The following is a 26,781-nucleotide window of genomic DNA, read 5'->3' as shown; positions in this document are numbered from 1 at the left end:
AACCCACTACTGGCTTGGAATATCTTGTGATGTAGAAATACCATACAATCTTCCTTATTAATTAGCTTTCCTCTGTATTCAAGCAGATAATATATATGATATAATATTTTATCATTAGAGCATTTTTTTTCTAGACATAGCCTAGTCATCAACCAGTTCTGCTGCTTAACTACAGCCTACTATCATCCCAGGATCCCTAACCACTGTGTAGAAGAAATACTATCTTGTGGCTGAAATATTAATTACTGTGCTGTATAGCTTTGTATTTGCAACTCTTGATTTATTACTTTGTCTACTGACATAAAAACTATTTTATCAAACACTATTTCCTATTACCAAAATGTTAGTGCACAAGCCACCTACTACCTGAAATTTCCCACTTTGATTTGCTTAACCCAAAATATGACCCACACTTTAGAAATGCCTATGTGTTTAGGTGTACTAGTGTTGAAAATACATCTAAGCTGAAAAGATGCTATCAGAAGTTGATGGACTGGCTCTTGAGCAGGTGTAAATTATCCCAGCTTTACTGGTTTCTTTCAGTTTGCACCAGCTGAAATACTGGCCTAGCATGTCACTGTAATGACAGACCTAGGAACTTTCTTTTCCAGTGCTGGAAAATGTTGAAATATAGTTTGGGTAGCTGATTATCAAAATATAGGTTATGAAATGTTCATTACTCCATAGTTAGGAATGTGTGTTTTAAGACTGGTCTAATAATGACATAACTTCTGAGTGAACATGAGATACCAGAAGATGCTCTCTGGATGATATTCATCTGAGTATGGGTATCTTTAAGGTGGGCATCGAGTCTGAGTCCCTTTGTTGTCAATGAAGAGAAACAGGCACTTCTAGTGGTTATTAGTTTAATTCTCAAGAAGATATCTTAAGCAGATCAGGTGGGCTGTGTCTGTAAAGTGTCTGCTTCTCTTACTAAGGACAGAACCACAGATGTAGATGTAGATGTAGATGTAGCTGTAGCTGTAGCTGTAGCTGTAGATGTAGCTGTAGATGCAGATGTAGATGTAGATGTAGATGTAGATGTAGCTGTAGCTGTAGCTGTAGCTGTAGATGTAGCTGTAGATGCAGATGTAGATGTAGATGTAGATGTAGATGTAGATGTAGATGTAGCTGTAGATGTAGATGTAGCTGTAGATGCAGATGTAGCTGTAGCTGTAGATGTAGATGTAGATGTAGATGTAGATGTAGATGTAGATGTAGATGTAGCTGTAGATGCAGATGTAGATGTAGATGTAGATGTAGATGTAGATGTAGATGTCTGCCTTGCTCGTGCCTAAAGTTAGGTGAGGTGAATCTCTTCCTCAGGGCCTCTCATTGGCTCCATCTTAGTAAGCTCTCCCTATGTTATTCAACAGTTACTAGAAAAAAGCTGAGTAAAATGTGGTAACTCTGCACCATTCTGTTACAGTACACAGAACATGAAATAACAGCCCTATCATACATATATGACTATAAAATTTGGGCTAGCATATTTACTTAAAATTATATTGTGCATATAATTCCTTCTATCCTCCTTTCATGTAACAACTCTCTTAAAATTCTTAACTTTTCCACAGCTGAACTGAGAGATTTTGATTTTACTGATGGATCCACTAAGTAAAATGCCATTTTAATCTTTGTGCGTAGCTATTAGTCAATTAGTGTTAATGGTGTGTATGATGTTAAAAATGTGACATTTTTCTTCTTGGAGTATGCTCTTTTGGTGAATGGCATTCATCAGTAAGAGAATAAATCCAGTAATACTCACTCCTTTGCCATCTATCATATTTACAGGAAGTACAGGAGTGCGAAAAGTTGGGAACATAGGCAATTACATCATCTGAATAATGTGATTGTAATAAAGCCCAAAGAACTGTGAATATAGGAGTGAAAGGAGAAACAAGTATTTATGCCATAATATTTAGCAGGAGTAGTAATTAGCATTTTGATTGCCTTTTTCTTATCAGTTCTGTGAAAGAAATTCATTTGAATAGCAAATAAATAAAAATAGCCCTATGGACTATAGAGAATTCAGTCAAATGGGTCAGCCATAGTGTTCTAAAATTGCTGTATGATTAACAATATTTGACATGCAGTTTGTTTTCTGTCCGTGCGATTGCAACAACAGTTCCAATTGTAGCCACTTTTTTCTTTTCTTTTCCTTTTTCTTTCTTTCTTTGTTTCTTTCTTTGTTTCTGTTTTTTATGCAGAAGACCATCAAATGAATTGTCACAATACTCGAATAATGCAAGACACAGAAAAAGACGATAACAATAATGATGAGTATGATAATTACGATGAACTGGTGGCCAAGTCATTGTTAAATCTTGGCAAAATTGCAGAGGATGCAGCATACAGAGCCAGGACAGAATCAGAAATGAACAGCAATACATCTAATAGTCTGGAAGATGATAGTGACAAAAATGAAAATATCGGTCGGAAAAGTGAGCTGAGTTTAGATTTAGACAGTGACGTTGTTAGGGAAACAGTGGACTCCCTTAAATTATTAGCACAAGGACATGGTGTAGTGCTTTCAGAAAATATTAATGACAGAAATTATGCAGACAATACTTCACAGCAAGATAATAGGAATATGAACTTTGTAATGCTAGGGAAGCCTGTGAACAATGGACTTACAGAAAAAATAGTGGAGGAGAGTGATGAAGAGGTGTGTCTCAGCAGTTTGGAGTGCTTAAGGAACCAGTGTTTTGATCTGGCTAGGAAACTCAGTGAGACAAACCCACAGGAAAGAAATCAACAGCAAAACATGAACACTCGTCAGCATGTCAGGCAAGAAGATGACTTCCAAGGAAGAACACCAGACCGGAATTACTCTGATATGATGAACCTAATGAGGCTTGAAGAACAGTTGAGCCCCAGATCTAGGACTTTTTCTAGCTGTGCCAAGGAGGATGGTTGTCATGAAAGAGACGATGATACCACCTCTATTACTTCAGATAGGTCTGAAGAAGTGTTTGATATGACAAAAGGTAACTTAACCCTGCTTGAGAAAGCAATTGCTTTGGAAACTGAGAGAGCAAAAGCCATGAGAGAAAAAATGGCAGTGGAAGCTGGAAGGAGGGATAATATGAGATCATTTGAGGAACAGTCTCCAAGACACCTTTCTGGAGATGACAGGAAGCCTAAACCAAGTGACGGCCATGTCAAAAAGCCATATTATGGTAAAGGTAATATTTCTATATACCGTATGTTATGTCATGAGAAAGTGTGAGCTAACATGTTAAGTTTTCGCATAGATCTCTGAAATTATTAATTCCACATAATGGGAACTTTATTAAAATTGTAGTATGTAGTATGACATGATTGTAAAATAGCATCATGCTATGATTATAAAATAAAATATTTCATTCTGCAGTGTTAGAAATATGTACAGTATATCATTGGCTAAATTAAAAAGTAACTTCTCAGGGAAACAAAACAAGAGATCATGTTGAAAGAGGCAAAGATTTTTCTCAAGGTTTTAATATATTTTATAGTAATAATTAAAAAAGAGAATTGTGTTGCAAACTATATTGGGGGGGTTATGTAGCAGATAGTCAATCAGCTATGAAGTGCATATATTGCAGATTGGATTGGGTAGGTGGCATCATGACTTACAAAATTATCATCAAATGACAGTTATTGATGAAGCCTCTCCCATCTAAAATGTAGAATTGCCTGATAAAAATTGAATAGAATCAAAATGACCGATAACTTAAGATAGGGGCAGTGACTGCACATTAATTATCTTAAGATAGTAAGGTAATGGAAACCATTTGCTATGCAAGGCATGGTGTGGCCTGGGCTGAGATCAATAGCAATTTCTTTCTTATGTGCATTCCACTTCACTGGTTTCATTCCATTGTGGAAACAGTTAAGGTGCTGCCTTGACCATAATTCAATACAAGAAAAAGACCAAAAAAAAACCAAAAAAAAAGCAACCCAACCAATAAAAACCAACCAAACAAAAAAAACCCAACAGACTAAAGGTTACCTTTAGAATGCCTTTTAATTTGCAGGATTATCATGGTGATGGTGTGTTTATATTATGACACTCCTCTTTAACGTGTTTACATCTGTACATGTAGGGCCATGTTGTATTAAGTGTTCAATACCTCCTGAGATTCATTGAACACCCCTGATTCCCATTGACTTTAGTGGAAGTTGAGGACGTGGTATTTCTTGGGAGATGCTAAACAGGGAATAGGTTTATCTTATATTTATTGTAAAAATATTTGGTTTGCTTTCTACAATTGAGATGGTGAGCATTTTTATCTTTTTTTTTTATAACTCCCTGTTTTCAAAAAGTAATCTGCCTGTGACATTCATGTAGGCAAACAACATCTTGATCCACAAAAGTTTTGATCATTTTTCACAAGTCTTAAACAAAAGTAATGATCAGTCTTTTAGAAGCATGTAAATTACTGATGTCAAACACTGCTGCGATGTATTTTAGTGAAGTTTCATTTGTTCTAACCACAAATATATAGTCCAGTGTATGCTGTAGTAACCTCGGGCACTTGGGGAAGACAACTTTATTTAGTTAGTGTATTACTGCATAGCCATGTGGATATTGTGCTAAATGTTGTTCACATATGACCTATTATGGATGCATTTCCCTGTGAGTATATGTCTCTAAAAACAGAGAAAATATGACAAACAAAAATTAATTTTTGAACTGTTTTTAAATTCTGGTATTGTCCAGACTTTCCAGTCTATATATAGCTGAAAAAACACTTTTGCATATAGGCCTACTGTCTCCAAAAAGCCTATATAATTTCTGACAGTGAGAAATGTATGGATATCCTATTTTAGTAAATTCTATAGCTTCTTTGAACCATCCAATTTCTTGGGAGCTGCAGGCTGAATTTAAATTGATCCAAGTCTCAACCAGGGACTAAATACTGTGGGAGTTTGGACCATGAAACTTGGGATCATTCTTCATCTTTTTAATAAAAAAAGAAAAAAAAATCCCTTATAAATAAGACCAAAAAAAATCCCAACCAAAAAAAAACCCAAAAAAACACCAGAAAACTCCACAACCAAAATCCAAAACAAACAAACCTATGGAAAACATTCTGGTAGTTTCTGAGAGAGGAAGCTTTAAGTAAGAGAGTTGCTTATATAATTTGTTCTCCAGTCACGTTATCTTCCAAATACTGCTGGAAGAGTTACCTACAGAGACGTATGATATGGTTAGGTGGACACTTCCTTGGGAACACAGGTTTGCAGTGAGAACTACCCCTTGGCTTCAAAGATCACTGAAACAGCCATTAAGAGACCAGTAACCATTTTCCCCCTGCCATTTTAAGCTTTCTAAACAGGCTTTCTTCCAAAATTTATGCATTTTGAAACCTTTTAAAGTCCTTTGACAACCTTCACTTGGGAAATACTTCCATTGTGGCAAAGAGTGAGAAAAGGTTGCAGAGTTCAGTAGAACTGCAATATTTCTCCCAAATAGTAGAAAAGGATTTACAAAACAGTATCCAGTGTTTCGTATAAAGCTGTGAAAAGTTTTCTCAAATGTCTTCCATTAAAAGCAATGGGAAATTGTGCAAGTGCAATTTTATGCAAGTTTTGAAATCATTAAGAGTAGTATACAGCATCTTTTCTGACTCATTAGACCATAAAGGCTCTTAAGGATCTGATATGTGCTATAACTTTATGATGTAGACTTGAATACAGAGCAGGATTTGCTTGACGCTGTAGGATGCAAGTGTCTAGATCCTCAGCTGCTCTAAATTACAGTACCTTCACTGACTTTGGTGGAGTTCTAACAATGTCGAGTAGCTAAAGTTCCTCTAGTTTAAAGTCTCTAAAAAGCCATTATGGTCTATTAATCATCTACATTTTTTGCAGTCTTTGAATATTGTTATATTTACATAATTTATATTTCATTTACATTATCTATTCACTTATCTAATACTTTTACACATCCCAAAGTACTTGACTTGATGAGTTGCTTAGAGTTGTGTATGTATGTAGCTGTGGGCTTGCTGTTCTAGTGGTCTCAGCACAGGCCTATCTGGCAGGAATTCAAATCCCTCCTCTGACATTTGCTCCTTCTGTGGCCTTGGGTTTAACTTCTTGATCTCTTTCTTCAATTTCCTGATGTGTGAAATTAAGGTCTTTACAGGAGTGTTGTGATAACTGTATAGCACATTGGAGATAGATTTATATGTTTATTTGTTATTAAAGAGCAATGAACTATGTTCTGCAGTCCACATGCAAGTAAAATAAAACGTTCATAATTAGGGATTCCATTTGCAAAATACAAGGTTTAAGTATGATATTATATTGTAAGAGTGGATTTAAGACATGGAGAGTCATTAGAATGAGCTAAAGATTTTCTGTAAAATGAAGCTGTTTTGGAAGAAGCTGAAAAGTAAATGTATATATAAAACCTACCAGAAGGAAATCAGGAATTGGAATAAGTCCAAAACAGAATGTGAACTCTGGGTTGTATTGATTCATGATGAAAAGAATGGGTTGTATGTGAAGTTCTACAAGTACTGAAATTTCCTCCTATTGTACTGAGGGTTCTGTTTGTTGAAGCTGGGATGGAATTTAATGTAAAAAAAGGCTTTCTGGAAAACAAGTAGCTAAATCTTATTTTACGAATCTGAAAGCATAAATACTGAAGCAGAGAACTTACAAGAGCAACATAAAATTATTAAATGAGGATAGTTCAGATTGGGTATTGAAAGGAATGATGGACTAAAAAAGATGTTGGTGATCTTGAGCCAAAATTGTAGCAGTTTGAGTATCCTGAATTTTATCCCTTTAATATGGATATGAAAATCAGCAATGATGTCCAAAACCTGGTAATGGTGGTCAAGATGATAAGATGTAATTTGTATCATGTGCTTGTCTGGAAGAATAGATGTTCTACAGATGTTCTGTTAAAGGAAACAAGCAGATGAAGTTACATGAGAAAGTTCTATATCAGGATTAATGTCACCAGTATTCCATTACATTATTGGCAGAAAACTTTATTTTGTGGAAAAAATATCTAGTTAGACTTTCCTTTGATTTGTAGTCAGAAGATCCAACAACATTCTAAAAGGTCATTAACCTTTCAAGCATATGAATATTCAAATGTTACATATGCATGTTGGTAATGGCCCAGATTTACAATGCAGGTGATACTTTCAGTAATCCTGGTTAATGTTTACTCCACCATAATTTATTGAAGAGAAAGGAATATTTATATAAGTTTACCACTTTGTAAGGAATTTGGGAAAACCAGAGTCATTTCCTCACTGAGCCTTGGAAAAGGGATTTTTGTGGAATCGTTATGGTGAAGAGCTGGGTTTGCTACTCTCAGGACACTGAACTGCTATGACACTATATTTGCAGACCTTAATACATGAGGCAAATAAGAATGTAAAGAAGGGAAACTCCAACTAAACAGTTTCCAAATGACCTTGCACCCTTGAGCTAATGCTTGCCAGCAGAACATTGATTGACAATGGTATGGCTTTGCTGTAAAAAGGTCATTTTCCAATCACTCCGAATGGATATTGCTGTGATCATGGGAGCCTGCAGTCTGAGAAGAAGATAACAGGATAAAAGTGACAGAACTGTGATAAGAAGTAGAAGGTTGTTTTTTTTTTTTTTTTTTGCAGTTTTCATAATAACATTTACCAAAGAGTAAATGACATGATTAAATGAACCTTCTTACAGAAATGTGAAAAGACTCATTCACTTGACACATTTGTTGTAAATTATAGATCCCTCAAGAACAGAAAAGAAAGAGAGCAAATGTCCTACCCCTGGGTGTGATGGAACTGGCCATGTAACGGGGCTTTACCCCCATCACCGCAGTTTGTCAGGATGCCCACACAAAGATAGGGTCCCTCCAGAAAGTAAGTTCACATTCTTTCATGGAAACTGGGGATAAAACTACAAAAACTTTTCTAGCATGCTTTTTAAACCTTTTATTTAAAAAATTAATTTCATTTTTCAGTATGGTTTGTCTCAACTTAGTCAACTGTTCTGTGTTATACTTTTTCCTTTATTCCATCTTTTCCATTCTTTACTAACTTTACACTAAAAGAACAACTTTTAAAGCTGTATTCTTTGATTTTGAGAATCCTAGGTTATTTTTTAATAGACATATTTAGTCAATATAGAAAGAGGTTTCCAGAAGATGTGCACTGCTTTTGCTCCTGCGTGCTAATGTCACATCAACTGTCCTTATTGTCTTGTACAGGAATAATTATTCCCGAAAAACTTGCAACCCCTTTCCTTTGTTATTGTTGTGTCTGAAATATAATTTATATTAAACTAGTGTGTATTGTATAATAAATAATAATTTGGCTGTTTACCTAGTTGCAGAACTCAGGATTTTGAGCAAACATCCCCTCTCAGACACATGGGTGGAGCTTCCTGCCATGTCAACAAATTCTCGTTGTAGGAAGTTCACCCATATGAGCTCATGGACACACACCTAAAGGCAGAGGGCTTTGTTTCTGGAAGTCACCTCCTTGGCTGGTGAAATCAGCATAGTTCTGTTGAAGCTAATTACTCTGTGCTGGTTTTTATCAGGAAGTATCTAGCTAAGATCCAATTCTCTTTCACAACAGTTTTAAAATGGAGTTATGGATTTCATTCCATATGGACCTAAAATCCTCACCGTCCATCAGCACTTACAGAATTAACCTCAATGAATTTGCAACAGCCTTAAGGAAATGTTACAAAGATGGTCAGAAGTAAAATGGTCCCGTTTCCGAAGGAAAGTAGATTCTGATGGACAGGAAAACAGAAGTAGATTAGCATTTGCAAGAGTGGCAGACATAACAAGTCTCCTCTTCCATGGTACAGTGGCTTCTTCCAGAAGTAAAGTGATGAGGAAGTGCTTTAGGAAATTTTGCTGTAGTTTGGTTGGTCTCTGAATACAGTAGAACAAATAAAGTAATTTCTCTGCTTTCCAAGAACTTGTAATTTTTTGAAACACAGATATTTATTCAGTTTCTCAAAGTTCTATCATTTTTCCAAATGGTAAATAAAAAGCTCTTTAGAAGACTTTGTAAATCAAAGAAGAATATAGCTTTAAACTGTTTGCATGCTCTTGTACCTACTAAAATGACAAAGGTGAGCTCATCTTTTTTTTTTTCCTGTGATGTTGGCCTTGTGAAGCATGTTTCAAGAACAGCTTTAAATATTAGGAATTTCAGAGTGAAGCTTTTGTATCTATACACATTTTATCACACTGATGATGGGGTGATGATGATGGTTATCTTTTAATGAGTATACATGGTTTAATTCTCAAGTCTCTGAACAGCTTTTATTCAGTTCTTAACTCAGTCAAGGTATCTACTGCTTTTATTAGATCTTCTATTTTTTTTTTTTGGAGTGAGAACTAAATACAGGCTTCCAGACCACTTCTTGTGTGAGAAAATGAGAACTTCACAGGGGCTGGATGGCCTTTTTCCATTGAATGATGTACTGCCATCCAGCTCCAAGACATGGATTCAGATATACATCATGTCATAAAAAAATTCTTCAGTTTCCCCAAAATGTTTTTGATTATTTGGTCCTTCATAGCATGAGCTTTATGATTTAGAGAGGCACTGCTCTGAGCAGCCTTGGAGTAAGTTTTCCATCCAGCTTGCAGTGGATGCAGATGTAAATCAGTTTACTTGCTTAAGCTTGTAGCACTTATTTATTTTTATATTTTTTTTTCTGCCATCCCTCAATTTTTAAGTACTTCATTTTGGTTCCTAGTATTTAAAAAAAATAAAAAATCACATTTGTAGACAATACAAGTGAAAATTAGAGGATCCATTCTGTTCACCATATAGATATGAATGATATATCTATGTGGAAGTGAGCAGAACTGGCCCTTAGCTCAATCGGGCTGCCTTATAATTAGGGTTAAATTCTGTTCAGGGTTGTACTGAGGTGTGTTTCAAGTAATTCAATGTTCTACCAGTATAACTTGAGAGCAGATTTTCAGCTCATGAGTTTGATACTGCATTTATAAAGCTATGTATTAAGAATACATACATTTCCTGAAAGAATTTTTCCAGTCTGTAATTTTGTTTTGTATGGTTGCTAGCTCACCCTTTACTGTTGAGCTGATCTTTGCTCAGTGGTTTTGTATGAAGAAGATGTTGGGCGTCTTCTGCTTCACTGTTGCACCAGAGATGCATTCGTTTATAGGTTCTGTAACCTCCATAACTTTCACTGTTTCCCTGTGTTAATGAGCATAGGGTCACAATACTTACTTTCCTCATCAGGCTTTATTGGCTATGTGTGTCACGTGTATTTTGAGGAATGCTGGTTGTTAATGAATCCTGCTTTGTTTTAAAATGGTTTCATATATACTGGGATTTGATTTTTTTTTTCTTGTTTTCATACTCTGCTGTTTTCTCTTACTCTCCTTGTCAAGTTCTTGCCATGCATGAAAATGTTCTTAAGTGTCCTACACCAGGCTGCACAGGCCGGGGCCACGTAAATAGCAACAGGAATTCCCACCGAAGGTAAGGATGCCGTCGCTGGACACCAATCTAAAGGGAACAGTGCCTCCGAACTGCAGCCCTTCTAGCAGTCCATTGGTGGGGGGGAGTGAGTGTGTGTCGTTGTTCTGTTCTGAGGATTGACAGATGGTGCTTCGTGTGCTTTATCCATTTTAAAGAGTAACATTTATTCATGTATTTTCTGAGGAGAACGAGTGTGCGTTTGCTGTAGTATGGATGAATTGATCCACAGAAGACATTTTAAGCATCCTTAGCTTTTTGAGTGGACTTTTTCTTCTTTTTATTTTGATATTTGCTGAACAACAATGGTACAAAACAAGTGGTATGACTCCTCATTGGTGTGTTGCAAGGAGAAGGATTTTGTCAACATCATCAGGACTAGGACAGCGTTCTTGTTCTCACACTTCACTCTCCTCAGAGATTATTTTCTAGTGCATGGAAAAAATCTACTCTAATCCTAAATTATTGGGGTATTTTAATACATGAGAAACAGCATTTTAAATACGTGGGTGTTAGTTTTCTTACTGACCATTGTCTCAGCCCCAAAGTACTTATTCAGCTAAAACTGAATGAGAATCTTGGCTGTTTAAGAAACATTAAAAACATGTCTCATTACATTTAAAAATGAGAAGGCAGAAATATTAGAAGTAATTATTCTATTTAAAAAAAAAAAAAAAGTCAAGGAAAAAACCAACTTTTTCATAGTTTCCTAAGATTAGTAATAGATTCTTAGAGAAGGGATGCTATGGCAAATTAAATTCTGTCAAGCAAATTTTGAAAATGTTACTTTACTTTTCTGCATGTCATAATTTTCCCACAGAACAATAATAAAATTTTGCCTGTTCCTTTATAACTTAAAAAAATCCAGAAAATGTCGATAAGAGGGTAAAAGGAACTGTGCAATGTTCCTGTTAAAGAATTCCTTTTTACTATTAATTGTAGCATGAGGGCTTAAGGGAGTACAGGTACTGGACATTCAGTCTTATCAAGCTCTGGGTTACTACAGCCCCTCATATCAGCTGCATTTCCCCTAGAAGACTCTTGCGGGTACCAGCCTTTCTGCAATAAGCTCTGGTACCCTTTCTCTGCAGTGATGCTGCCAGTAGATGCAGCAAAATCCTCTGAGAAGGCTTTATGGGAATTACTGCTGCTTGAAGCAGCATTCACTTCTGGTTGAATATCCACTAGAATATTTGAGGTGTCTGAGGAAGAGCATGTCAGTGGAGCGCAGCTGCCCCCTGGCATGGCTCCAGAGCTGCACAGAGCTCCCTCACCCTCTGCAGAACTAGGGTAGCGAGGGCAGGCAGGGGGGAGCACTCTGCAGTCTGTGCTCACCTCTTTCTGCAGCTTTTGGGGCATTTTTCTCTGCTTCACTTTTTTTCTTTTTTTTCCACTTATTTCCTGTAAAGAAGGGAACATCTGGGAATGCACTGATTTGCCTTTCATTTTAATTTCTATTCCTGTGGAGAGCACAGAGAGTTGCGGTCACATAAACATGCGATAGACTATGACAAGGAAAGGAGCCCCTCCATTGTCAGGTCACAGGCTTTTACAGCTTCACTAAGAGCACCATCTGCTGGCATCAATATATTTGTTTTTCTCAGATCTAAATCTTTTCCATAAGAATCATGCTTATTATTGCCACTTCAATAATAGTTCAGCATTTGCAAATTTAATTGAATTTCCAGTGAAGAAATACTTTTCATTTTACATCTACTATTAGAAAGCATACTTTAGTGGCTGAAATTCATGAACAAACACTAACAGTTGGCATGTAGATTTAGCAGTCCAAGGCAAAATTTTGAACTCATTTATATGCCTTGCAAAAAGATTGGAGTTAATGGAGCTGAATGAGGTGTGAAGCAGCACAAGATTCGGCCTATATGGTGTTGTCATTTAATTGTCTTCAGGAGCCATTTCATCGGCAGCATTTGTAAATGCATAAAGGTCACGAGTCCGCTAGCAGAGCTGCACAGTAGATTCCAGTTTATATTCTCCTCTCCTACTGGTATGTTCTCTGGCTGACATCCATGAATAATCTACCCATTGTAGACTGTGAGAGAAGAACAGATGTAAGATTTACCATGCAAGTTTGAAAGCAGAAGAAAGGAAGTCTATTCTATAGAAAATACACATGACCAAAAGATTTTTGGAAACCTTTTCCTTCAGATTCTTCCTGATGCTGGCTAAGGAGGAGAAGGAGTAATTGGATCAGTGCTATAATGTGAAACTATGCAGGACAAGACAATTAAATTTCCTTTCTGTAATTGCAGCCTCTCTGGATGTCCTATTGCTGCAGCAGAGAAACTGGCTAAAGCTCAAGAGAAGCATCAGAACTGTGATGTGTCAAAATCAAACCAGGCATCAGATCGGGTTTTAAGGTATTAGAAATCACTATAATACTTATTCTTATGCAGAATTCATCACACATTCACCTAATCTGAGAATTTATATTTATATACATTGTATATACATATATATCTCCTTTAAAGAAGAGTTAGAATTAGGGCTTCTGGATCCAATTCTTACAGTGTATTTATCCCACTTAGTTTTCATGGGGGAGGGTTGGTAATTATTTTGGCAAATACATGTAAAGCTGAAAAGCTCATTTTTGTCTTAGGCATTGTTTGGTGTAAAGATGACTGCTGGAGTGCAAAGTCTAAGAACAGTGTGAAAAAAGTTGGTATCTTTTGGGAATAAACTAATATTTACCGGTAAGTCTTGGTTTTTTCAGCAGGCTTTTACTAGTAAATATCAGTTTAAATTAAACCAGAAGCCCTATGTGCATTACCAAACTGGTAGTACACCTTTTGGCAGGACACTTGGAAAATTACCAGGTATAGCTTATATTCCAAAATAACATCTGGCTTAGTTCTTTGTCTCTGTTGCCCCCATTCTCTGCCAGGAAGGACAGAAAGGGAGAAAAACTGTCTCCTAAATTTTCATATGGAAAGGATCTTGAACCAATTTTATATGATTATACTCCTTTTCTTCATCCATGAAGGATTCTGCATTTATCTGAAGTTATATCCAGCTTTGTGCTATTGTCTCCTCTTTTGAGATATGTGGGTGGAAAAATACTATTTCTGAGGAGCTGAAGTGTGAAGGATGCATGCAAAGCAATCAAACTTCTGCATGATTGTACCAGCCTTATGCTGATGATGCCCCAAAAGCTGCAGAATTTCTCCATGGATACTGCAATATCTGTGGGCTGGGATAGGTACATCTCTCCCAGCTGCCTCAAAGAGCGTGGAGGAAGTGCTGCAGCTTTAGTTCCCAGAATTTCCTACTTATCCCATAGGTTTCTTAGTCTTTAGCTCTCTTCTAGATTGAAGAACCGACTGGGCTACTTAAAGTTTTCTACTGTATTACCAACACCATTCTTTGGATATTCCCTTAGAAGTTCATCTAATCTTGATGGTCTTTTCAAAAACCAGCATTTCCATGGAGCTGGGAACATAGAATTATGTTCACATCTACAGAAAAACTTTTGTCATTCCTGTTGACTGTGGTCTCCTTCTGCAGATTGTTTTTGATGGGCTTTATCTTAACTGTCCCTAATTCAGTTTGCACAGCTTGGCATGCAACGTCCCACAGAGGTTTCTTAGAGAAGAGTTCTTCAAATCCCATTAGTAAAAAAACTTCCACTCTTTGAGGGAATAAAACAGGTTCTCACTTGATGGAGAAAGACAGATCAAAAATGCAGTGGCTTTTACCACTGCTCATTACAGAGAAGCCACTGAAGTCATTTGCCATAGAAGGCAACTGCTCAAAAGCAGCATCCAGGTTGCTGGCAAACTCCCTAGGATTGTTCTGCAATCTTAACTTCACTTGTAAACTGCCTTGTGTTTCAGGTTTTATAGGCAACTCAGATAAGTCTTTCATCTCATCTCTTGCTTTCCTTTTACCTTTAAGTCATTGAAGTATTTAAGATGAACTTGGCAGCTATTTATAATATTTGCGTGCAGGCAATTGATGGGCAGACAGAGATGTTTTAAGACTAAATCTTGAATATTTGTCTTCATCCCAGTTTCCATCTCAACTGCATATGAAAGTTCTTACTTAAAAAGAAATCAAATTCATAGGACTTCTATTCCACTGAAATTTTGGATTTGCATCATATGTTCAGGATCTGAATTGCAGGTTTTTGGCTAAATGTAGATTATCTTGAAACAGGATCAAACTATTATTCATATCACCTCATTGTATAAATAAGCCACTGTATTTTGTGAGGAAGAAGTGTCTAAAGGAATGAGCATACATAAATCAAATGGAATAGTATTACTAATATGATTTTTTGGGTGATCATTACATAAATATCCTGAATAAATTCTATGAAAATAAATTCATTCAGAAAAACATGATATAATATTCCAAAACTATTTCTTACTATTGATCACATTTCACTTTGTTAGTCAGCATGATGACACCTCTAATCACAACTGAATTTATGTTCCTATGATTGTTCCTTCCATTTCCTCTGGTTATAAATGCAGTAAGAAAAAAGGAAGAAAAAAGAAGAAAAAAGAAAAAATGCTATATGCTTCTTGATGCTAGCAGAAGTACCTCAGGTGTGCTGTTCATCATCCTCGCCTCCTGCTAAATTCAGCAGGTAGACATGTAGCATTGTGTAGCAGCTGCTTCCAACAACCTAGTCATAATACTTTCTTATATAGATAGGGTTTGCAGGATCTGACCTTTGTTTGCCTGCTCTGAGCTGATGAATTCTGTGTCCACTTTCAGAAGATGGTGTGACAGTGGAGTTCACTGCAATGTTCTTTTACTGAGATTTCAGATGTTTCTCAAATATCTGGATAACATCAATCAGGGCTTCTTCTGACTGTCCTCCTCATCCTAAATGAAAGAGATATTTAACTGAAACAGTTTTTTTTTGTATTCATTCTCAGGATCTTCCTTGAGGTGTGCATCTGTGTTTCAGGAATTGCAGCTCCTGCCAGAACCTTGCATTTAAGGATGAGCAGGACCTGCAAGGCAGCAGCTCAGAGTCAGCAGAGCTTCTGAGACTCTTCTCAAGATGAACATGGATTTGTATATTGAAGGATGAAACAGTAATAGTTACTTTTGAAAGCACAGAGGAAAACAGCATACAACTCTGTTGGAAGAAATTTGGAGGAAACTCCATATATTAGGTGGAGTGTCCAGATCTACTTTTTCTTTTTGATATTTAAAGAATTTTTCCAAACTTCTGTCAGTCTGCTTGCCCCTCTTTAATTCACCTCCCAAAAGAAAAAAATGTTTGCTATGTGATGCAATTACATGGGGAAAGGGAAACCCTGAAGTATTTTAAAACAGAATTTTAAAATACTTTTAGCAGCAGGATACATTTAGCGGTATTAGAATTAATTTTGTCTAGGCTTTGTTCAAGGAAATAAATATTGTTTGTCTGCTGAAAACAACCAAACTAAGGAAATGCAATAATATATTGCTGTCTCTTAAGTAAAAGAAATAACTAAGATTTTCTAATCTGAACTATAAATTATGCACAAACATAGTAAACTGAACTGCATCTAACAAACTGTACATATCTTTAATTTCTAGGCCCATGTGCTTTGTTAAGCAATTGGAGATCCCTCAGTATGGCTACAGAAACAATGTCCCCACCACCACACCCCGCTCCAACTTGGCCAAGGAACTAGAGAAATACTCTAAGACTTCGTTTGAATATAACAGTTATGACAACCATGCCTATGGCAAGAGAGCCATAGCTCCCAAGGTGCAATCCAGGGATATATCCCCCAAAGGATATGATGGTAGGAGGTGCACACTCTTATACATGAGAGACAAGTTTGCAGTTAATCATGTTGTTGTATATGTAAACATCATACAAATAAGACATGTTTTCATGTTCATACAGTATTATGAGGAATGCTATCATATGTAAGTTATTTTAAAGACCTTTTTAAAAAAGTGTTGTTTTATACGGTGCTTGCTTCAGGATTGTTGCACTGTTAAAAGACATCTCCAGCTATTAATCTCCTGGGATGTTTGAGATGGCGATAAAAGCTGAGTAATAGAGAAAATCCTTATGTTACTGTCTGGGAGACCTGGCCTCAAGGGTCACATTAGGATTCTTGCCTCTGTGCAGCAGTTCAGGTAACCCAGAAAGATAACATACTTGCTTTGTGGGGATATGGAAATAGAAAACCTGGGCCTCTTTGTGCTCCAGAAAACATTGCTACATACTCAAAGAGGCATTTTTGGTTATTTTGTCCTCACAAACACACTGGTTGAATTCTCTGGAAAACCTAACATACTTAACATGTTTAGAAGAAGGCTGATGCTAGCTTCAGTTCAGGAGAAGACAATGGATGGGATCAGTCAGGCAAGAGGTTTTCTATTAGGGGAGAAAAATGAACTATAGGACAAAGAAGGATTGTAGGTTTCGAAGACATCAGGAAGTTTTCAGAACAATACATTTATATATGCATATATATGTGTGTGTATATATAAATATATATGCATGCATATATATATAAAACTAAACCACGTCTTTTTTTTGTCTTTTTTTTTTTTTTTTTAACACTAGCAGTTTATTTTTTGGTTAAAATACTTAATATTACTCAGTGACTACTATTAAGAAATTTCAGGCAGGTATCAGATTTTTTTGTTTATGAAAACAGAAAGGAACATACTATACAGAAGTATTTATGCTATTGCCTGAACACAGACTGACATTTAAAAGCAAAGTGAAGAAAGAGAAAATCACTACAGCTCTTGCCTTCATATGTCTGATGTTTTGGATATTTTCCTTTCTCACAGAATTAGCAGATATATTCTTGCATTATAGCAGAAAGGAAGAGGGTTGTGAAAAGAATCCTATTTTTAGTAAAAGAGCTTTTTTTGTCCCTCATACCTTCATCTTATTTGTCTGTATCCAAATAAGGGCTTGAACAGCATTAAAAGTAAATCATTAACTGTAACTGTGGTTAGAAGGTAATGAGTATACATTAGTATAAGGTAAATTAGGTATTAAATAATGTGTATATATTCAGTCTACTCTTGCAGAAAGGAAAGCATCACAATACTGGTGGGGTTTCTGTGAAAAAGTTTATTTTCAGATCAAATTACTGATGCATAAGCAACTGATACATACTTTTTTCATTTAAGACCCCTTTTTCAATAAGTAATGACAAACTTTACTTTTTCTCCCAAACCACCAGAATTTGAAAATACATGTAACATTAAGCACAAATTTACAGTGGCCTTAAATAATAAAAGGCTATGTTGATACAGGTCACTGTCTTTACACACACTCATCTTCCTTTGATATAAATAGGGTTTTTTCCTGGCTATAGGACAGGGACTAGGTGGCTTCAGTGCTCAGTAGTGTGAGCCAGAGGGGACTGAGAAACTCTGCATACACATGATTCCTGCTGGTATAGCAATTGTTATTGTAAATAACTGAATATGAAGGAGATTTCAGGAAGAGACTCTTCACTTAAAAAAGTCACTTAAAAAAACTTCACAGTATTTTTAGGTGGTTTTATATTTGTATATAAAAAGAATTAATTATTGCTACTAAAGACTTCATGGAGGTCCAGAGAGCACAGCTATCATGTATGTCAGAAAAGCATGTTATATAAAAGCAGATTCAGTTCTGAAAAGTCATCCTGAAAAACCCAAAAGTGCATCTAAGGTTTTGGGGGAAATGTGCAGGTAAACAGTGCTTTAGTTCTGACTATATGAGAGAAGTAGTCTTAAGGATGTGAAAAATCAGTAGTTTTACATCTCAATTATTTTTTAATTGTCAGCTAGTATGGTATTTTCATCATCAGAGAAAGGGATTATATCTTCAGTAAGTGTACAGCTGGGAGTGACATGAACATAAGTAGCTCATTTGAATTGTTTCCTTGATATTTTTTACAGTATGGTTTACTAAAAAACAAACAGAAGGTGTATACTTTGGATTGTTGGGTAGGGTGATCTAATAATTCTTGAGAAATTTTTTACTTTTGAGCTTCTTTTTCCTTTGAAACCAGTTGCATAGTGTGTTGGATGACGGGCTTATGGTATAGGACACAGCAGGCAGTGGTGGTGGCAACACTTTCAGTTGCTTAGGTGATGTCAGGAATTGTTGTCATCCCACCAACAGGCCTGGATAATTCTGTCAAAACACTGAAAAAATGTTATGACTGGGATTGATCTGGCCATATCCAGAGTTTTATAATGTTAGCACTGACAGCTGAGTTCAGCACTCCTTTCAGATTCAGAAAGGTAGGGTAGATGAAAAGGGTAGATACTTCTGTGATTCAGTTCATGTTTTCCTTAAGTGCCTATTTAAAACTGGTCAGGTCAATCATGGCCTGAAAGTCCCTATTTTTTTCCACTGCCTTTATAGGAAGCTTATAATGACTAGGTCAGACATCTGAAATTTGGTGAGATGAATCTTTTATTGTGGAAGTCAGAAAAAGTGTTTAAATCATAATTAATTTATTAAAACATTCAGAATTTAGACCATATTGGGGATGAAGGTGCCTGGGCAGAACTGAATTCCACTCCAAATACTTTCCTTTTTTCTTTTTCATGTTTGGGATCTCTCCCAGTCCCCCATTGTTAATTAGTAAGAGAAACCTTTAGACTTTGAGAGGTTCTTTGTAATCAGCCCCTGGGCATATCTGATGGAAGCCCAGTTTGAGTATGCAGCTGGTTAGACCTGTGCCTGTTTTTAAAGGGGGAAATGTTCTTCACATTTGGTTTCACTCTGGATTACAAAGCATAGGTGGACTGTAGAGTTTTGTAAACGTGGTGCCACAGGGGTGGGCATTGTACCAACTATCTAGTTTTGAAGCAATGCAGCTTTCCCTTCATTAGTGAACAGATTGATTTGATTAATTATAAATTGATGATCTTTATTTCTCCTGAAAAGCTAATGTGAAATCAACAGTCTGGGTTATGTGACTCATCTTCAAATGTACAGCTACTGTAAAGTTTAGATAACAATGGCCATTTCTCTCTAAGTAAGTTTTGCTTAAATTATTGGTAATCTGAAAGCTAATAATTGTGTAGCATGCTTATAGCTCTTTACATCTTCAAAGTGTTTTGCAAGTGAATCACAACACGACTAAATTTTAGCAGCAAATTTCTGTTTATAGAGAAAATGAATTAAAGGGATAATGTAGTTTAACCAAGGCCACAGAGGAGTCTGTATCAGAGCCTGCATGAGTTTCTGATGGTTAGTCCTATGTATAAAAGCTACCTCTCACCCTCCTTCTCTTTAGCACACATTCTCATATATATATATATATATATATATATATCTATATCTATATAATTTCCCATGTAGTATGTCTCTTATGTCTGTTTAAATGTGACCTGCTATTACAAGACTAACATTTTTTGAAAATGACAAAAATCTTATTTGTTCCTATGATTTTTGAAAGATACTTCTAATTTGGCTATTTCAGTGATACAGAGTGCTTGCTGTGTTAACATAACACAGTAGAAACTGAATTATTCAATTATTTGTTTCCTTAAGTATAAGAAAATTCTTGCGTGTCTTGGATACTGTAACAAAGTAACAATGGATAAATGCTGAATTTTTAATGACCACCACTGACTACTATATTAATAATGAAACTCTTGAGGAACAGTTCACAAATTTATTATTAGTGGATAGCCTGCTAGTGTAGTGCTACTATGTGTTCAAAACAAAAAAAATGTGATGAATGTTTAGCATTCACTTCACTTAAAAAAAAATCACACCCTGTGCATTATGTGGCTTTCCTGAGAAAACTCCATCTGTTATGATTTAAGTGAAACACTATTTCCTTTGCAGTAAAAATAACGCCATGATTTTTTTTCAGTTTTTTAGAGAAAAGGAGGATGACATAAGCTCTAGCAGAGACATTTTGCTTTCAGATTCTTCTTTTGAACCCTGCCTGCCTACCAAAGCAGCCCATGGTTCACAAATGGGCTGTGCTCATGGGAGCAGATTATTATATGTAAGTCTGTTCAGACAAACACAGCTGAGGAGCCTGGCATTTAAATGGAGCCCATCACGGAAGAGCTCTGTCTAGGGCCTGACCTTTTTTGTATAGCTCTGTAATCAGCATGCTAGTTGGTTATTGTTACACTGTGCTATAAGGTATGATCTCCATAGTATATATTTCCATCTTAAGGGGAAGTAGTTGCTGGAATATGCATGGATGTATCCTCTGACCTTGACTTTTAGTTTTTCTGAAAATACATAAACTTCTACATTTTGGAGACGAGCTCACACTTTCTTGCATTTTTATAAACACTTTTAAAACAGCTCATCTGGGAAGATGGTTGGGAAGATTAGTGGGCTAATAGGGCTGCTTTCCCTTACTGCAGTGCTGCCTTGTGTCAGTCAGTGCACAACTGGGCATCACTGCCCACAGGGGGAGCAGGGAGGGGTGTCTTTGGTCCTTTCTGGTTTTGTGAAGACTTATAGGTGCTCAGGTTGTTTGAAGGAGGAGGGGGGGGATTTTTCACTTGTACCTGTTGCCATTTAAACAGCCGTTGCTTCTTGCCCTTGTGCAAGTCATGGTAAAACTAACACATGACAACCACCTTTTTTCTCCTATTGTGCTCTTGTCTTTGGGATGGCCAGTGCCATAATATTGCCTGTGGTGTAGGAGGAAATAAAGCTTTTAGGAAGCATGAGGTGCTTGAGAACATATGGGTGGTGCTGTGGCCCAGAGGCCACTTGTTCTCCAGTAACTCTGGGGAGTTCTAGACCTTAAACTAATAGTTCCTCATGTAAATAGGAAAAGGTCCCATAGTGTTACATTGCCTGTCACTAATAAAAATGAATGAGCTGAGCAGATTGTACCTTTTGTCTGACTATATATGTGGGGTAAAAGCAGTGTTTCTGTGTTTTTATTGTTTTATAAATCCAGCCTGTTTGTCAGAACAATTCATGATCATGTCATGCAGATTTTTACAGGAGGTTATTTCATATGATCTCACACATGTAGCATATATAACTCACAGACAGAAATCAAGAAATACAGCCATCATTCTTATTGCGGGCTTTTTTTTTTTTTGGCATTGGTTACTGTTCCTCATTATAAATTTCACCTCCAGCAGTTTGTTTTCCTCTTCAGTTATGCAGAATGCTCCTTCTTTTGAGTCATCCTTGTCATATTTCTTCCCACAGCTAAACGCTACTGTAAGAATTCGAGTCCAACCAGCAGCACAACAAGCAGTTATGCCCCTAGCAGCAGCAGCAATATGAGTTGTGGTGGAGGCAGCAGTGCCAGCAGTACCTGCAGCAAGAGCAGCTTTGACTATACTCATGACATGGAGGCAGCACACATGGCTGCTACTGCTATTCTGAATCTCTCCACCCGCTGCAGGGAGATGCCTCAGAACCTCTCCACTAAGCCTCAGGATCTCTGTGCAAGGGTAAAAATTAGTAAATCTGTTTGTTGATGAAGATTTCTCTTAACTGTACTTGCTCTGAGGCCCTGATTGAGAGAAAAGCTTAGTACATCTTGCCTTTTTTTTTTTTTAACCTCAAAATTAACATAATCTGGGGGCTCTGCTAAAGCAGGGAGGAAGAAAAAACCCAAAAGAAAGATACAAATTGCTCACAAGTATCGCAGAAAATCATGATGGTCTTAAAAACTAATAATACAGATACCATGTAATCCTTTTTAAAATTCGTTTCTTACTATAATTATAAAAGATGTTTGAATTACTCAAGTGGTATTAATTTCACTACAGTTTGGGTATTTATTTTTTTTTGCAAAATTCAATCTGGTTCATACATTTGGTGAAAGGATTAAGATTTAACTCTGCATTTTCGTTTAAAAGTCACAAATGGGACCTGAGCTTGTAAGATTCAGTGCAGAGAAATCTGTGGTGCTGTGTGTTACAATTTCTTGCCTGTCTGTGATACCAGAGTTCTTAAGGCAATGCATAATGCATTTGAAATGAGCAAATCCCCCAGCACAGGTGAGTTAAAATGTGCATAACAGTCTTGCAGTGACTGATGTTCTGTATGTTCATAGAGCCTCAGTATATTATAGAATGGCCATACAGATACAAATAACAGCTTTTGTCATTAAGCTTTCTGTATTAAGGAAAAAAAGTGCACTATTTACATTTGTTAAAGATTAAGGAGATTTCGTTTTTAGTTTTAAAGTTTTGACTCTGATAGCTGTTCAAAAATGACTATTTAACATGCACAAGCAAACAGTATAGTGCTGACTACAGAAGACCACTAGATGGCTGAGCACACAGATGCAGTGCAGAGGAAACATTTTTATTGTGCTTGTAGAGAGATTCTGAGCTGGCAGACATGTTCTGTTCTTCTCCTATAGACAAAGGTTTGCTTTCCCTTGTTGTGCAAACTGCCTCTTATTATGATCATTCATAAAAAACTAAACCTGTAGCAGTAAGTATTTGTAATAATCATGCTCTAAGCCAGAATGAACTTTGTTTTCAAATGCTGCTTTTTTTATATTAATTTATTTAATAGTGTTCAAGAGGGAGATCTCTTTCTGCCATGTAAATAAATGCAGCTCTTCTCTATTCAGTATGATGGGAGAAGTTGAAATACATTGCTAAAAATCTTCTGTGTCTAAGCCAAAAAGGGCCTCTTTCCTAATGTGTCACTGTATTGTGGCTGAAGGAATGAGTCTGAGGAGATAAACAAATACTTTCTAAATTAAATTAGCTGGATAACAGCAATTAGGTATAAGCTCTAACAAAAGGCAGTAATTCAGAAAGAGAGATTCGCATTCACAGTGGTTTCCTGCAGCTCTGTTGATACTCAAGAGGAGAGAAAGTCACCAGACATACAAGGAATCAGTCAGATTCACATTTGTTTTGAAATCAAATTTCTCATAGAACACTCGATTTTTGGAAAGATGAGGGATTCTCTATGGGCATTGTTATCTGTCCTTAGTTTTTAAATTTTGTACTCATTTTAAGATACCTTATTTCTCCTCATCTAATGTAATAGACAACTCTTGCTTGTGTCATCCTATCTTTCACAGTACCAGTTGTCACAGAAATTGGCACAAATTATTATCAAGATAGATACATGAATTGTTAGTACGTGTTCATCTGCAGGGAAAGAGCTGTGAAACTTAAATGTTTCCTCATTGACAAATGGTGTCCAAAAGGACTTCTTTGGGTACCCTACCTCCCTGTTTAATTTTCTGAGATTATCTACTCAAGCATTGACTGCTAATGTAAAAGAAAAAAAGAAACAAAGATTATTTGATGTTAGCTGGATCTTGTTTCTCTAATCAACCAGACAGACGCCAGGACTGAAAACAAGAATTATGCAGATGTTACATCACAGGTTACTTCACCTGCCACAGAATAAATCAAGAACATAAAGACAATGGCAAGAAAATATCTTTAGGACTTTCTCCTTTATATATCAAGTTTTGCACCTATGTGCTGGGTGGCAGGAGGGGTACTGAAGGCTCTCCCCTTTCCCCCCAAACTTCAAATTAGCCATTCAGGAAGAAATCTACTTTAACAGCATTAATGTTGTGTAACAGCATCATGCTATGTGTAGGAGGGGGCTCAATGCTTACAATCTATACAGGAATGGAAAAGCATTTTATCATTCTGCTAGGCAATCAGATTGAAGAAGAGGTAGCAGTTTGCCAGTGTGAAGCTGAATTAACAATATTTTTCTTATTTTGACAGAATCCTGATATGGAAGTCGATGAAAATGGGACGTTGGATCTGAGCATGAACAAGCAGAGGCAGCGAGATGGTTGCTGCACCATTTTGACCCCACTGGAGCCAATGTCCCCACAACGACAAGCTGTGATGAACAACCGGTGTTACCAACTGAACGAGGGTGACTGCTGGGACTTGCCAGTGGACTACACTAAAATGAAGCCAAGTAGGATAGATGAAGATGATTCCAAAGAGATTAATGTATGTCTTTTTCATCTATATAGTTATTGTTGCAGTCTAATTTTGGTAATTCATTAATTTTCTGAAATTTGGAGGGAAATAAGAAGCAAAATTAGTATGTGACAAAACTGGTTTTCTACAAAAGGGACTTTTCTGCTGGTTAATGTCTAGGACTATATCATGCTGGCACACATCTGATCTGTGACTAAGTTCCATAAGACAACATTTGAACCATGAATGTGAATCATGTTTTCTAACAGCATCATCTTGTTAACAAATATTTTCTGCAGTAAAGATATTTTGCCATGTCCAGATTATGTTACTCTGTATAAGAAGTTGACATAACCATGCAATACTGGGATAATCAGCTCTGAAGACAAGATATTCTCCTGAATTTGAAAACCATAAATGATGTGCTGAGTATTTGAAAGCATGTATTACTTAGAAATCAATTTAAACAAAGCAGCAGAATATAATGTAAGCTTCCAACTATTTCACCTAATCTTCTTGATTACTTATATGCTCTTGATAGCTCTGTGTAAGGGCCTGTATTAATGAAATACTTTCAAGAATACAAAGACGGGATATAAGAAATCAGTGTTACTTTTCTACTTATAATACCAAGGCAGCAGCAAAGCCCTTTTAACAGAAGAGGCAAATAAAGAAAATATGTCAGTGAATTTGTATTACTTTTCAAAACAGAATAGACAGGACACTGAAAAGGTCTGCAGACAAGGTTCAGTGCTGCTGCTTTTTTCTGTGAGGTTTTAACCCTTACCCATTCTGCAGCTTAAAATCCTTCACTCAATTCCATTTAGTTGTTTGAGGACTTCTGGAGATTGATTTTTCTTGGTTTATAGCCAAAAATTAGGCTAATCATTTATGTGTAGCACATCTCTTTCCAATTTTAATTAAACTGTAAAACTATTCTCGGTATCCTTTAAATATATAACAAAGTGGCATTTTCACTAGATACCCTGAATGCATTCTAGCTTTGGTGATACAGTTTTGCTACTAATTTCACTGAAGTTGGCAGGAAATCTGTCACTATCAAGGAAATGTGAGGTAAAGCAGGGTGTTTTTTCACAGCAAGAACTCCCTGCTTCTACTATGTTGTTTATAGCACCATCTGCAGGAATCCCTGAATCCCTGCGTTCAGCCACTGCATTCCTGAAATAGATAGGTTTGAATTTCTGAACATCACTAAAGTTAATTACAAATTGTATCATTCTGTCCTGCCAGACAGATCCATTAAGATTTATCCCAGACTGAGTTTCTGTGTGCAGATGTTAAGATTGCTTCTCTTTCATCTTTGAGGTGTTCTAAATGCTGAAAAATGCTGTTTAAGATGTCTTTTTGATGCATAAGATACTGCATTTAGTCATCTTTTTTGCCTTTCCTCTGTTGTGCAGTGACTTTAGGGAAAAGACCTGAGTCTTTAGAGAAAAGAAATATGACATATATAGAAAAAGCTGGAGCTTTTCCTTTTTTATTTTTCTAGTTAAATAAATATTTCACTTACTGTGAAGTCTTCATCAAAATATTCAAATACTATTCAAAAATTTAGTATGTGAAAGAATATAAAATAATTTCATTAACTTTCTCTGTCAGAATAGGATAAGGAGATACCATCTGATGACTCTTCTTTGCATTGTTTTGTGTAAGTTGTGACCTTATCTGGCTGAAATTAATGTGTATATATTTGCCTGTAGCCGGAAGATTTGGATCCTTTCCAAGAGGCACTTGAAGAAAGAAGGTATCCTGGTGAAGTTACAATCCCAAGTCCTAAACCCAAATACCCTCAATGCAAAGAGAGCAAAAAGGATTTAATAACGTAAGCATAATGTGAGGTGAAATTATTTATCTCCTTTTAACTTTTTCTCTCTTTGTCTTTTTTTAAACCAACGAATACATATACGCCTTGCAGTATGAGCATGCAACATTTGCAGCATATAAATGTTTCAAACTGCCAGTTAAGTAAAGTGATAAGCTAACGTGTATTTGCTTGTTCTTAATGATGCTATATTGTATTGAGACGCCATTTTCATTTAAACCTGTTCATTTTGCAGCTTTTCGATTAGGATGCTTAAAACCCCTTGCAGTCATTGCAGCTAAACTGGAAACAATGAAACTTTTAAAAGTTTTTTTTAAACATACTTACTATTTTGGCTGTTTTTGTTTTTGTTTGGTGGCAGATGTCCAACACCAGGGTGTGATGGGAGTGGTCATGTGACTGGTAATTACGCCTCACATAGAAGGTGTGACTTCATTTTTTTCATGGTGGATTCTGTCTTTTCAATTTATTGTTTTCAGCTTACCTCAACAATGCTGTCAAAGTAAAACGTTGAACTATGTGTTAACCCTTTGAGTAATATATGTTGATCTTAAAAGCATGCTAATTTGTGTGTTGTATAAACGTCTTTTA

At 36.3% G+C, this 26,781-nt stretch overlaps 1 protein-coding gene across 15 annotated transcripts in view; it reads left to right on the top strand.

The window, feature by feature from the left end:
- MYT1L (myelin transcription factor 1 like) overlaps window positions 1-26,781 on the top strand; it is a 302,005-nt gene that overhangs the window by 217,543 nt on the left and 57,681 nt on the right. For 5 of the 15 annotated variants that reach the window (XM_088052810.1, XM_088052807.1, XM_088052811.1 and 2 more), the window contains exons 7-15: window positions 2,211-3,188; window positions 7,734-7,868; window positions 10,397-10,487; window positions 12,758-12,865; window positions 16,044-16,255; window positions 21,628-21,875; window positions 24,141-24,377; window positions 26,069-26,190; window positions 26,552-26,614. In XM_088052810.1, the coding sequence (XP_087908936.1) occupies window positions 2,211-3,188; window positions 7,734-7,868; window positions 10,397-10,487; window positions 12,758-12,865; window positions 16,044-16,255; window positions 21,628-21,875; window positions 24,141-24,377; window positions 26,069-26,190; window positions 26,552-26,614 (2,194 nt within the window). The remainder of the gene's footprint in view (window positions 1-2,210; window positions 3,189-7,733; window positions 7,869-10,396; window positions 10,488-12,757; window positions 12,866-16,043; window positions 16,256-21,627; window positions 21,876-24,140; window positions 24,378-26,068; window positions 26,191-26,551; window positions 26,615-26,781) is intronic. The other 10 variants (XM_088052821.1, XM_088052820.1, XM_088052817.1 and 7 more) reach the window with 4 other exon arrangements.

Source organism: Pseudopodoces humilis, chromosome 3, assembly GCF_049639895.1.
Source record: "Pseudopodoces humilis isolate 2021_Gansu_Grassland_sample_001 chromosome 3, ASM4963989v1, whole genome shotgun sequence".
Lineage (NCBI taxonomy): Eukaryota > Metazoa > Chordata > Aves > Passeriformes > Paridae > Pseudopodoces > Pseudopodoces humilis.
The sequence above is the reverse complement of the archived record's forward strand: the minus strand, read 5'-3'. Positions and strand labels throughout refer to the sequence as shown.